Here is a 13613-nt window from a genome sequence, read left to right as displayed (position 1 = left end):
GATGCTACACAAAATATGATTAATTTTTAAAAGACACGCATGGATCAATGTAAGTGTAGAAAAACTATGTCATTAAACTTAGTTGCAAGTAAATTTGAGCTGTTCTTTTATTCTGAAAACTAGAAAATTAAAGTTGCCACTCAGGATGGAGGAAGCGCTGTTGTAAAGTACTACGTGCCAACGAAGCAAACATTCCTGTTAGCTTTGAATGTTTTATTGTGCAGAAATATGTATTTGGAATTACTTTTGCTATTTCGCCACCAACTGTGAGTTTAAGAAAATATTTTTAAGAACCATTGTTTACATCTTAGCAGCTTTAAAAAGAAAACCCCAATAACGGTTAACACCTAAAGGCAGCACCGTTCAATACTTAGTGACTAACTAAGGCTCCAATATTATTTCTCTTGAGGAGTTGAGACTGTAGTTCTGTCATTAAGGTTTTAATATATTTTCTTGGTTAACTTCTGTTGCGGTAGTTTCGTAGGTATTACTTTTTTTTTTTTAATTACCAACATTTGTATTTTAAAAGGAGCTGTGCGTGAAGTTAACAGCACGTTAGTTCCCGACACGAGTTTAAAGAGCCAGAGTGTCAGCAAGACCTGCCCCCGTTTACTTAAGCACTTCCTCTGCGCCTTTTCTCCGCGTTATAACCACATGCTGATGCTGCTGCCGTGCACTCATCGGCATTTCTCTGTGATTCGCAGAACGGAGAAGCCGCAAACTCACACTGACACCATTGCCTACATGAGTTAAACCTCCATTTCCAGTGCCAGCTTTTTAACAGCTGCTTCACGGCGCCTGTGGGGTAAGTTTTATAAATATATCTATCTATCTGTGTGTGTATATATATGTGTATCTATTCCCTTTTACTTTGTGTTTTAGGTTCGTAATGTCTATTATCTGATAAGTGAATATCTACAGTCGATAACCAGTTATTTTTATAGGTAAAACAACAAAAGTGGCATTTAAAAATGTAGATCTGAAAGTCCTAATGAACGCTTTGTGAAACGACACTGACGTTTTGCTTAAGCGCACGATAATAAATTCATCAGTCATTGCAAACACTGTTTGAACAAACAATTCACTCTGTAGGCCTTTACTTAAGAGGAGTGGCTGACTGAGTAAATGTACCACAAGCAAATAGAAGAGTGTCAGTGTAAGGTGAACTTCCCTACAGTTTGCCGTTCTGCGATTATTTTTTGTGTGTTTTATGTTTGTGTTAAAATAACCAACTTCCCATTAAGGGTATGTCGCTGTTGTAGTGGGTGTTGATGGTTCCATGAGTACATTCAGTCCATGTCAGTAAGACAAAAGACTCCCAGGCATTAATCATCTTGCATTAATGAAACCAGATCGACAAGATGACTGATGTTCTTTTCCAAGGAGTGCTCACTGTACCTGAAAAACCATCGGCTGTAAGAAGAGTGGGGAAGGTAATAGTATTTTTATTTTATTCTATTTTATTGTAGAATTAGACAAGAGAAACTCATGTGTTTAATTGTCTTAGTTCTCCTTCCCCACCTAAACAAAGACATTTCCTTTAGATGTGCGAGTCATTTTGTAAGCTTATTAGTAATTAAATAATATTACACAATATCGCAGTTAAGTGTAGTTGTGCATGCTTCACAGTGAGTCGGTATTTCCATTGTTACGCTTCCTGTCCCATTTCCTTTCTGTGAGCTTTCCTGCTGACAGCACGGTGACAGAACTGCTGTCACAGTAAATGACAGTAGAATGACATTCACATGCTGCTAACTTCAGTCAGTCTGATTCACAGGACGGTTCCTTTTCATGGGATATTTGTCTTTTTATTGGAGCAGCTGTTTTGCAAATTCACGCTTCCCGTCTTGTAAAAAAAGAAAACAACTAATCAAATTAATTTTGTGTAGAATATTAATATATTCCATGTTTTAAATGGCAATTCAGAGTGAACCTCAAACATTTTATACATTTACTGTTTTTATGCAGCTGCAAGTCACATTATTTCTTGCTAATATGAGAAAATGAGTAGATTTAGAGTAATGTACAATAAACTGTACATATATGTTGGCGCTAGCAAAAGTATTCATACCTGGTGTACTTGTTTACTATTTTGACACATTACAAACATAAACGTTAAGATATTTCATGTGGCTGACCTACAAAGAGTGCTACATCTTGGAAGAACAGGGCAACAATAGATGGGTTCCAAAGATTTCACAAATAAACATCTGAAAAGTGTGGCATGCAATTTATTTTAACACTTTCTATAGACATGTTGCAAGGTGACATCACTTGTCTAAGGTCACGCCCCCAGCTCCCTGCTGGGTGGCAAAAAAACCTGCTCTTTCTATGTGTGTTTTTGTTTTGTTGGTGTTGAATCCTGACACATTAGTGGCGTTGCTATCAGTTGCTATGGCAACCCGTCTTCGTGCAGCACAGCTAACAGAGAGCAAGAACAAGAAGAATCTGAGTGGTTTTGAGTTAGTCTCTAACGGTTTTTCAGTGTTATTTTTCCCTTTGCTGTGGCGCACAGCACTAATAGTAACAACAATAGTTATAGCAGTAATACCAACGTTTTCATTTTTCAGGATTTATTTTTAACAATGACTTTCTTCTTGCCACTGTTGAATGAAATCCAAAGTTTGGGATTGTGTTTAAAAACTTAGCCCTGATTTAAACTTCTCCACACTTTGTCCCTGACCTGCTCTGCTCCTTGGTCGTCTTCAGGAAGTTTGTTGACCGATGTTCTCTAGAAAACATCTGAGGCCTCCACCCTACATCTGTCTTCATGATGAGAATAAATTACACACAAGTAAACTACAAATTAGATTACCTCTGAAAGCAATCTGGTAAACTGTTTACCCGTATCAAAGCAAAAGGGGGGTCTTTCTGCATGGAGTTTGCATGTTCTCCCTGTGCGTGCGTGCGTGGGTTCACTCCAGGTACTCCGGCTTCCTCTCACACTTTAAAAACATGACTGTTGGGTTAATTGCTCTCTAAGTTGTCTTTAGATGTGAGTCTGCAAAGATTTTAAAAACTGAGTATTACAAGAGGTGCTATGTGAAGGCATTTATAAGTTTGGTGGTAATTCCGCAAAATAAAATCCCATTATGTTCACTAGCCAAAGCAACTGACCTTTTAAGTAGAAATTTTCTTAATTTTAAGTGAGGACAATTAAACTTTAGGTATTTTACATTAATTAACAAAAGTCAAATCAGTTGACTTTTGTTTTACATCTTAACATTGAAACGCCAAAACAAAATACAAAGATTAATGTGCATCTTGACTTTTCTCAGCAATGCAGTACAAGGAAAACAATGGAGAAAGGTGGCTACAAACGACACAACCATTGACACAGAAAGGCTTGAATAAAACACCAGAGAAAAAATGATTCAGGATTACTAACGATCCAATAATCAAATCAGAAATGCTGGCTCGCATCAAAGTGCCTAAACCAAGGTAAATCTGTATCAAGTGGAAGTTCCAGTTAACACACAGATTCCCATGATGCAACAGTGTGTCATTTATTCACAGATCAAATTGTCCAAAATTCAGACATTTAAAACTTTATTTAATCTGGCAAGTGTGACTCAGTCAGAACTGCTGGCTGGTCCTTCCTGTTTCCACCAACAAGGAAAGATCTGTGAAAATCATTCCAGCCAAGAGTGGAATGAGTTTCTGCTCATATTTAAATGTCTGAGGAGCCATTTGTCTTGTTTTGTTCAGTTGCACCTAGGATAAGTACCTTCACACCTTCATTTGCTGTGAAGCATGGGTTTGCTAGGGTCTGTCGGTACAGACGGTGAAGTTAGAGCTGGTTGCTCAGAAACATGCTGGTCGTAACTCATTGCTCATGAACGGATGCAGCCTTGTACAGAGAGACAGTCTGACTGTCCTCTGGGGTCTGCCTGCAGCTGTTTGATTAACCCAGGTGTGTAGAGTCTGCTGCTTGACACTTCTTACCATCTACAAAGCCCAACACAGTGCTGCTCAGGAAGTTTCCGTATTGGCTAGGCTTGATTCAGGCGGATGCTTAATGAATGACAAATATTGATTTAATTACCGGCAAATATTGGCTGACTTTATTGGCCTGGTGATTCCTCTGCGGTGAGTCACAGACGGAGCAAAGAGGCAAATGGTCTTTAACTCCAGACGGGCTCATTAGCTTGACAATCTAATTGGTGTGCCTGTACTTTGAAAGGGTTTTCATTACAGTTGTATATCTTGTAAAATGGAGAAAAACTAAATAGTGATGATTGAACTCTTATTGGAATAGACCTTATTGAACTCTAAATAAAGGATTGCCTCAGTTTTTTTTTTTATTTTACACGAAGCACACTTTGGCGGATTAAAAAACCCCAAAACACTGTAGATGTCAATAAAAGGCTGTGAATTGTATCCAGACACAGGAGGGCAGTAGTAAACAGATTTAGCTCAGAAGGTGGAAGATGTTTCATGTTCTTTTTTTTGATCAAACATGATATGTTGCTGTGAACATGCTGTATTTATCTGCTATCCTAGCAGTTGTTGCAGGCCTCTAGGTTTGCAGTGAAGAAGAATATAAACTGTATTATTGAGTCAAGTTCAGTATAATCAAATAAAAAAAATAAATTCAGTTCAGAAGGTGTAGTTTGTATGTGCTTATTACATATAAATGGATATATTTCAATAGTTTATTTTTGATCCTTTTAGATGATTGTAGTTCAGTTTCTTAGAAAATTAGAACATTACACAATACCAATTTAAAGGATTTCCAGAACATAAATGTTACCCTGATGATGATTATATCCATATTCTGTGCTGTACATGCACTCAATACTTGTTGGGGGTCTTTTTGCTTGAATTACTGCATCAATGCAGTGTGGCACGGCGATGAAAGCACGTCTCTACTGAGCCTGTGGACCTTGATTTCCAAATAGAATACAAAATGTACTATCATTATTAACGTAAACTTTAGACCACTAAGCAACAATCCAGTCATTCTTCTCCTCACCTCATCTTAAATGGCTTTGATACTGGTACCGGTTCAGAAATGGCTTAATGTATGGAGACATTTGTAGCCCATGTCCCGGAAATGTCTGTCTGCCTTGGCTCTTTAAGCACCGACTACAGTCACAGTTTATGCCTTTACGACTCCACTTATCTCTAGAATCTGCTGTTCTTAGCAATCCTGTCAAGGCTGTGATTAACATAGTTGGTTTTCACATTTTCCTGCCACACTTTGTCCTTCTGTTCCACTTTTCATCGATATGCTAGGATACAGCAATCTATGAGAAGTCAACCTCTGGAGCAACAGGACTTCTTATCGCTTACCTATGATTTCATTGTTACGTTTTGCCCTTTCAGGTGAAATTATTTGATTGTAGTGATGAAAATACCAGATTTTTGTCTATTCAACGATATTTATGTATTTTCTCTTTACAGATTTGACCAGACCCCCGTGTGGATGAGAAGGCGTGGACTAATTCGGGATTTTCCAATATTATTATATGGAATTGGTGATTAAGGGCTTACTAAAGTACTGTGGGCAGAGTTGCATGTTTTTGATTACACATTGAGGGTGTGTGTGTGTATCACTACGGCATGCGGGATGGGCCAAACGCGCTCTGATCTCTCGCACAGCACCGCCACCACAGGCGGGGCGAAGTGGAAATCAAGCGACACGCCTCATCGACTCAGTATCTCCAGATTCAGGAGCGAAAGGAAGCCGCGGAGCGAGCAGCTGAGCAGGAGTCCAATGAGAAACAAAGTGCTGTCCTGTCTGGGAAGGAGGAAGCGATACCCCAGTCAGACCGAGGAGGAGGATTCGGGCCCCGGAACGGAGGCCGCCGATCCAGCGGCGCGCCGCGGACACAAAGCAGGGAAGTTGCCCCGAGACGAGGCTGCATCGGCGAGTGGGGAGTATCGAGCAGCCACGGGTTGTTTCGAGGCATCGTCCGGCCTCGGTGGCCATGTCGAAGCGGTCCAGCTCGCCGTGAACCGAGAGGCTACTTCAGCTGATGCGCCAGGCTTGGAAACGCGGAGCGGTGAAACGAGCCCCGGCGTGCGAGAAGACCATGCCTCGGATCCCCCAGCCGGGGACATGGAGCATCAGCCAGTGGGGGGAAGCTACAAGAACCGCTTTGTGTCTGGGTTCGGGACTGATCTGAGTTTGAACCCCCTCCTCACCTCTGACCCGGACGCTGAACGGACTTCGACCTGCTCGCCCCCGGATCAGCATTTGCGCGGTGGGCTCTCGATACTGGACGATGGCATGAAAGGAGACATGACTCAAACCGAATCCTGCGCCGGGGATCAGAACAATGGCTGCCTGGACGGACCCGACAGCGTAAAATACCCGGAGCAGACGAGCCGAAGCCCCCCGAGGCAAAGTTTTCCTGGAACGATACCGAAACTGATCATAACCAGAGACACCAGCCCCATCCGCTGCCAGGGCACCACGGCCCTGCCGACCGACCAGCCCTCCTGTTTTGATCTCCAGGCGGAAGACGAGTCCCCCTGCTCGGACAGCGGCTGCGGCGGCTCTCCTGCCCTGATGCGGACCCCCAGGAAGCTGTCCACCTCCTCCTCCATAGGCCTGTCCTCAGCCTCCTCCTTTGAGGAGTCCGAGGACGACTTCACCGGCAGCGACATCGAGTCCAGCCTGTCCCCGACCCGGTCTCCGTGCAGCGCAGGGGACGGCTCAGGGGTAAGTGTCCTTTTGTTGTTTGTTTTTACCACACTCTGCAAACCACTGGTTGGCAATCAGGTTGTTGGAGCGAATTACTGCTGGCGTTTTATTACTTTCTCCCCTTTTAATCGCATGAAACAAGTTAGAAACAGGTCTTACGGTTCCCACTGCCAAAAACACCAAGGCAAACATTGCACAACTTTCCATCTAAGCAGTTTTTATTTACACCATGCAACTCTCCCATTAAAGAAACCAAATAGAAATCCTGTACATGGTGCAACAGGATGCGTGTGTGCACTGGTGTAAAACATCCGATACCCCAGATTTCCAAACTTTCCTAGTATTTACTCAATGTGTAAAGAAACAACTCACCATAGGACACACCTTTCTTAGTCAGGGATGTACAAACAGTTCATGTCAAGGTCTAGATCCTGCCCTGATAAAGGATAAAGGACACTGGTGGAGTCCAACCAGTACAATTATCCTGCTTACGCTCCATTTAAGTAGATGTTGGTTTAAGTTTTTATAATGTAGATATTTGACTAAATTAGTTTGATGCTAACTAATCATGAAGATGATTTTGCTCACCTGTTTTAACCTCCGTTGGAAAAATAACAAAGCAAAAAGGATGTATTCCTGATTAATATGTAAATGTTTCACACATTAACATAAGATAAGATAAGATTTATTTGTCATTGTCATCAACAGATTACAACGAGATTGAGATTTGCTCGACTCGAGTTAAGATGCAGGTTATGTGTATATACGTAATATACAACGATAAAGAAATAAATAGTACAAAATGAGAAATAAATAGACATCAGAAGATGGTTGCAGCGCCTGGAGGTGTCGCAACAGAATTTACATTTTTAACAAAGTGGTTTCAAGAGCAGAAGTTCTAATGCCTTTGAATTTAGTGCCATGATTGCCATCGGGTAAAAAGCTGTTTTTTAGGCGATTTGTCCTGGTTTTTATTGCTCTGTATCTCTTGCCTGATGGCAGCAGCTGGAAGAGACCATGGCCAGGGTGTGAAGAGTCATTTAAAATGTCCAAAACTTTCTTGTGGAGCCTGGAAGTGTAAATCTGTTCCATAGCGGGGAGGGGGGGGTCAGCCTGTGGTTCTCTCTGCTGCCCTAACAACCCTCTGGAGCGCCTTCTTGTCCGCAGATGTGCTGCTGCCATACCAGACACATAGACCGTACGTGAGCACACTCTCTATGGAGCAGTGATAGACGGCCTGCAGCAGGTCTGAGCGGAGACGGTTCTTCTTGAGTATTCTCAGAAAGTACAGTCTCTGCTGTGCCTTCTTCAACCACTCCTTGGTGTTGGTGCTCCAGGTTAGCTTGTCCTCCAACTCCATGCCCAGAAACCTGAACACTGGGACCCTCTCCACACAGGTCCCACTGATGGTGAGAGGCTGGATGTCCGTTTTGTTCTTCCTGAAGTCGATCACCAGCTCCTTTGTTTTGGAGGTGTTGAGGAGCAGGTTATTGACTTTGCATATGTAGTTAATGAATAAGAAAATATGAATAGGTGTCGCTCATGCACAAAAACAGCTTGAGGTTTAATAAGTTCAACTTCATAGCTGGTTTGCTGTTAGCGTTAGCAATGCTGCTAAGCTAGCAATGAGAAACTCTTGCTTTGATTGACTCAAACTTCCCCAACAAGACTTGACAGGTCTTAACTTTTAATTAGCTGAAGTATTTATTGATAACACAAAACATTAAAGTATACCACCAACTTTACTTTATTGTTCTTACCCAGACTGTACTTTTAACAAATAATAACGATTAGCTACATAAAGGTTAATTTCTACTTCAAGGTGTGTAGGCTAGGTCTTAATTTGACCTCCTGTTAAACTTTATATTTACAAACTAACACACCACTTTGGAATATGAATAATTTTACTACCTTACAAAGGGATTTTTTTTTTATAGTGTAGGGTTCAATATTTTTAAGTGCTGATAAAAGCAATGCATTCGTTACTCAGCAGCTTGCCTTTGCGTCGCCTCTGTGTTGGCATTTGGTTAAAGATTAAACGGCGCAATAAACAAAGGTGGGTTAACGTCGTTCGTCTCTGTTTTTCAGTAGTTAAGCTGCTTGACTCCTGATGCTGAGACGACAGCAGATGACTGTAAAACATTTGACTCAACTGGGAGGAAGTCGGCTCCCATTTCCAACCCCCCACCTCTTGTATTCTTCAACAGCGACACGCCTCAGGGTCACTTGGCTTCGATAAGCTCAGCTCTGAGGCCGTTCATTCTCACAGGCGGCACATTTTAAAATGACTTTGCTCAATCTATCAAGGACAGAATAAAAGAACAGTGACTTATTGTTGGCTCTCCTTCAAAGATTAAAGTTTCCATCGAGGAAGAGTTTTTTGTTTTGTTTTGTTTTGTCCCCTGATGGCTGGAAGCTTTGATGCTCCGTTGATTAGACATGTTCGGAATGCTATGAAGACAGGATGTCTCTCTTAGCAATGGCATCTCTTCGCTCCTTTTCCTGTAGCCACAGGAATCTTGACTATCCAGGCATTTTCATGTGGTTGAAAGGTGCTGTTCGTGTTGCGTTGTGGTAGACTTGCTTCATTTATATAACCTGCAATCATTGTCACACAATGAATGGCTGACGGTCGTCGGGGTATTCTTTTCCTTGAAAAGAGATGAATGAGGATAACTCAAAATACTTTGTGAGCCTTAAGTTTCTGGTTGCTGTTACACTGTAAAACAGATTCACAATTAAAAACAAGACTTGATGGGAAACACCAGGTCTACATAAAAAACATCCAAATTAAGTCAGGGGTTTTGTCTGTAGGAGTTATTTTTATTTATTTATTTTCTTAGAAAATTTTAACAAAAGAGACGACAAAGTTGCAAACTAAAATGTCTCACATATTTGCAACAAGAAGTGCTTAGCTAGCTTACCATAATGTGTTTAAAACGGACGTGAAATCTGAAGTCTATTTATTGACATACAATGAGAAAAACTCCAGAGTTTTCTCTGGCCCTTCCCCCGCCTGTTGCTGCACAACGTCTGTCAGCTGGTGGCATTTTTTTTCTCGCTTAAAAGAAAAAACGAATTCTCCTACTACATCTTTTAGCTGATGATTTTTTACACATGTATTTTTTTATGTCTCTGTGTTTCAAACAAAAACAGAGAGCTGAAGTAATAAATTTGCATTATTTTTATGTGCTTTACTAGTTTTACGTCAAAAACCAATAAAGTGTGGAGTTTTTACTGAAGATCTGGAGACCATTCTGACTAGTTCTAATAATAGTCTTTACGTATAAACATTATTAAAATGACTAAACTTGTTATTTCTGTATTGTAAAACCTTCAGCATTTACTGAACTCTGAAAGTACACAGTGATTAGTCTGAAATCACCTGTTGTAATGAGTCTCTTTGAGTCAGCTACTTGGAGTAAAGTGACAGGAACATCATGTGGAATTCAAATTTCTACATGTTTCAGTCATTTTAGCTACGGCTCAAACAACAGCGTAATTTCCAGGGGTTTAAATAGTTTAAAACCAGGAAGAGAGCGACCGAAGGAGCTGCAGTCTCGCTGTCGAAACAAACAGGATGATTCTGGCTTGCGGTTTGTGATAAGTGCGGCTGCAGACGGGCCCTGTTTTTGTTTTTTTTCTTTCTGCTACAGCTACGTTAAAGCACCGTTGTTCTCTGGAGTGACTCCACACAGGGTGTGTGTGTGTGTGTGTGTGTGTGTGCTGCTTTAATGGCCGGCCTTCAGACTCCCAGCCAAACCTTATGTCTTGCATGTCGCTCTCCCTGTGACGTACAGGGATAACGGCTCACTCTCACTTGCAGCTATGCCGTCTTGCTTTCAGAGCTGCGTGTGTGTCATGGAAAATTGGGCTGAAGGCTGAGCCGGTTGCTAGGCAACGTCTTTACCATATATGGCTCTTTTCTCTTTTTTTCCCCTCCTTGACTTGTTGTGTTTTTTTTTTCCTTCACAGACAGTATCTGTCCATGACAGTATCTACTCTGTCCATGACATTTGAATGCAATGAGATGCAAATTCCTATGTATAATCATCCCAACAATAAGTGTGCCATTGTATATTGTTTTCAGATTACTCCGGTATGGGACAGTAGTTTGCTCTCCCTTTAAAGTGGCTCTTAACAAAAGTTTTAGTATTTTCCACTGGTTCAACATGAGGCGCATCGAGCCGTAGAAAAAAATAAGAGGAAAATCAACGTTCACATAGGACAAAAAAATGACGCAGTGAAGCCTGGAACGTGTAGCCTACACACGCTGATTGTTCCTACTGTATTTATGCTGCTCAAGTCACGAGCCACGCTGCAGACTCTGTCTGTCCCACGCAGCACTCCCACAGCTGTTATACACAAAATCCATGTTGCGAAGTCATAAAAAGCAACTCGATGCACACTCCTTTGGCAACCAATTAAATATGGACATTATTCTAATCAGAGAAGAATGGGCAGACTGGGTTTGAGGTGGTGGAAAAGTTAAACGATCCATACAGAGCCAGTTCAATGGTTGTTCAGAAAACAATGGAGACGCTCTTTAAAATGACAGGTTGTGACATCTTCCAGAAAAAAACTTCAAAATGCATTAAATGAACATCGCAGGAGTCCATCCTGAATCTAATTTCAAAGGAATATTTAACACATTTAAAAATGTATAAGTTAAAGTCTCAATGACCTGGACAGATCTGATGTTTGGCAGCAGGTTGTTTCAGTTTTGGATCAGTCATTGCTCGTCTTTAGGACTTCTTATCTAAACTGGTTTGACTATTTAAATGCGATATCTTACTGGAGTATAATGGTGGCACAATTCAAAGAAATATTGTGGCTAGTCTGTAAAGCGGTTAAAAACAAACAAAATGTGCTTATTCCTTGATGTAAAAAAGCCATAACCAGGGTGAAAAAATTATGATAATTAATTATCTATTGCACATAGTCTTAAGGTTTGTCCTTCAGTTGCTGTACAAGTTGCTCATTTCGGCGACTTTGTGCTTGTATATTATTTATAGTATGTTGCTCAAAGGGTTAGTGCTGATATCGCACACGGTTAATAATCTGCTCCTTAATCCCACACCTCAAGGGATCGGTCTAAAATTCTCACTATATGGTCAGTGCATCATTATATGCTCCAGACATCCAGAGAAAACTATGATTAGTTTGTCACTTTCTGTGGGACTTCTCGCCCCCAATCACAAAGTTTCCAGGTTCCAAGAAAGATTGTGTCACATCTAAAACGCACAGACATTCGGTGGGAAAGCTGATGAATCAGCGGCCTTTAAAACTGAATCATAAGCATCGATGCTGATACATTTTTAGAGGATTTTGTAGCAACAAGTTCAGGGAATATCACATGGATCAAAGTAAAGGGACACCCAGAAACGTTAAAGACGACTCTATGTTGCTGCTTCATTTACAGGGTTTCCTCTGGGTCGTTTTTAAACCGTGGTGGTGGAGGGATGACACGACGCTGCTGATTACAAACTACAATCATCAAAAAAGTATCTGAAACATTACGCATGAAAGCCAAACTACATTAATTAGCTACGTTACTGTTCAAAATGCAACATAGGTTATCATTAGGGTTGTTTTCAGAGGCTTTAATTTAATTTCAAACTGCGATCATGTTTGTGCAGCCACTAAAACCCGGCCGTGCTGCTCTAAGTCTGAAGATTTGAAGTCGAGGGAAGGGGGATGTGGTTTTGAAACGCTTCAAGAAGGGAGCGCTAACAGTACCTGTCCCTCCTGCAGCTCATGATAGTTGCCTGACAGGTTCTTCTTTGTCTCTGTACACACACGCACCTCCATGCTTTGGTGAAGAACTCGTCATGTAGACAAAAGAGAAGCTCAGGGATCGCCTGGAGAGGGCCCTGCTGGCCCTGCCAGCCCTGCCCCCACGCTGTCATGTCTGTCATGTATCTGTCAGGAGATTGGCTCAGCCATGGGGGATTAGAGGATAAGAGGACAGAAGAAGACGGCACATTGTGTGGAGCGCTGTGCCTTCAGTTGGACAGGATGAAAGATTTGAAGAAGGCAAAACAAAAATGATCAGTTCAAGAAAACCTGGGGCTGAGAGAGTGTGAGGTTTTAGCTGCAGGTCAGACGCAATAGAGATTCAAGTGTTAAGAAAGCAAAGGAAGGGTGTCTTAAAAAAGATAAAAGTGTTGAAACCGGACAGATTGTGAATTGGGATGTCCTAAAGTGGCTGCAGGAAACGAGGAGTCATCAGAGTGAGCCAAGTCTGATCGCCATGCAACATTTAACATCCCGACTGAGGCAGCACATTAGCGTGAAACCGAGAGCCCATTTGGTGAAAGTGGGTTTTCAATGACCGGCGGGGCTCTCAGAGCGTCAGGAAGACAGGGAAGTTAATGGTGCCGCTTGATGGTGTAGCGATGGCGCAGAGCTGGGCGTGTCTGCTGCGTTCTCGCTTCGCCTCCGGAGTGGCTTGCATCTTCGCCAGCGTCTGCCTCGTCCTGAACCTGTGCTCCGTCCACCAGGTAGGAAATGGATCTAGAAGGCAAAAAAAACGCAGATATGATCCAGCGTTGCTTCTGGGAACATGTTGCCATGTTTGTGAGAGTAAATTACATCACAGGTGTCGAGTTTGATTGGTAGATAACTATCCTGTAGATGAATATCTGTGTGTCATTCAACAGATTGCTTAGCTATTTGTAAATTGTAGGTGTCACAAGCCTGCAGCTAGCCAACAGGAAGAGCATACTCATCATACTTTTGGTTAGAGATACAATCAGTAATTATGCAAAAGAAGTGATTGACTTTGACAATTTCTATGGGCAAATTGCCAAAGTCAGGAGATATTGGAGCTGTTTGCTAAGGTACATTAAATGTGACGTTAAGGTGCCTATATTTTTTTAATTAAGAAATGTTTCAGAAAGCTGTTGTTGTCCATGGGACTCTTTGCCCACAGAAATCTCAGTAAATTAAAGCTTATTTC

The 13613-nt window shown here is 41.6% G+C and overlaps 1 protein-coding gene across 3 annotated transcripts in view; it reads left to right on the top strand.

Moving 5' to 3' along the window:
- Positions 1–682: 682 nt before the first annotated feature.
- itpkc (inositol-trisphosphate 3-kinase C) overlaps positions 683–13613 on the top strand; it is a 23596-nt gene continuing 10665 nt past the window's right edge. The window contains exons 1-2 of one of the 3 annotated variants that reach the window (XM_023351103.1): positions 683–805; positions 5407–6670. In XM_023351103.1, the coding sequence (XP_023206871.1) occupies positions 5573–6670 (1098 nt within the window). In that variant the 5' untranslated portion in view covers positions 683–805; positions 5407–5572. Of the gene's footprint in view, positions 806–1352; positions 1434–5205; positions 5329–5406; positions 6671–13613 lie in introns of those variants that run through there. The other 2 variants (XM_023351104.1, XM_023351105.1) reach the window with 2 other exon arrangements.

This window comes from Xiphophorus maculatus, chromosome 18 (assembly GCF_002775205.1).
Source record: "Xiphophorus maculatus strain JP 163 A chromosome 18, X_maculatus-5.0-male, whole genome shotgun sequence".
NCBI classification, from domain to species: Eukaryota; Metazoa; Chordata; class Actinopteri; order Cyprinodontiformes; family Poeciliidae; genus Xiphophorus; species Xiphophorus maculatus.
This window is presented reverse-complemented; position numbering and strand designations above follow the sequence as displayed.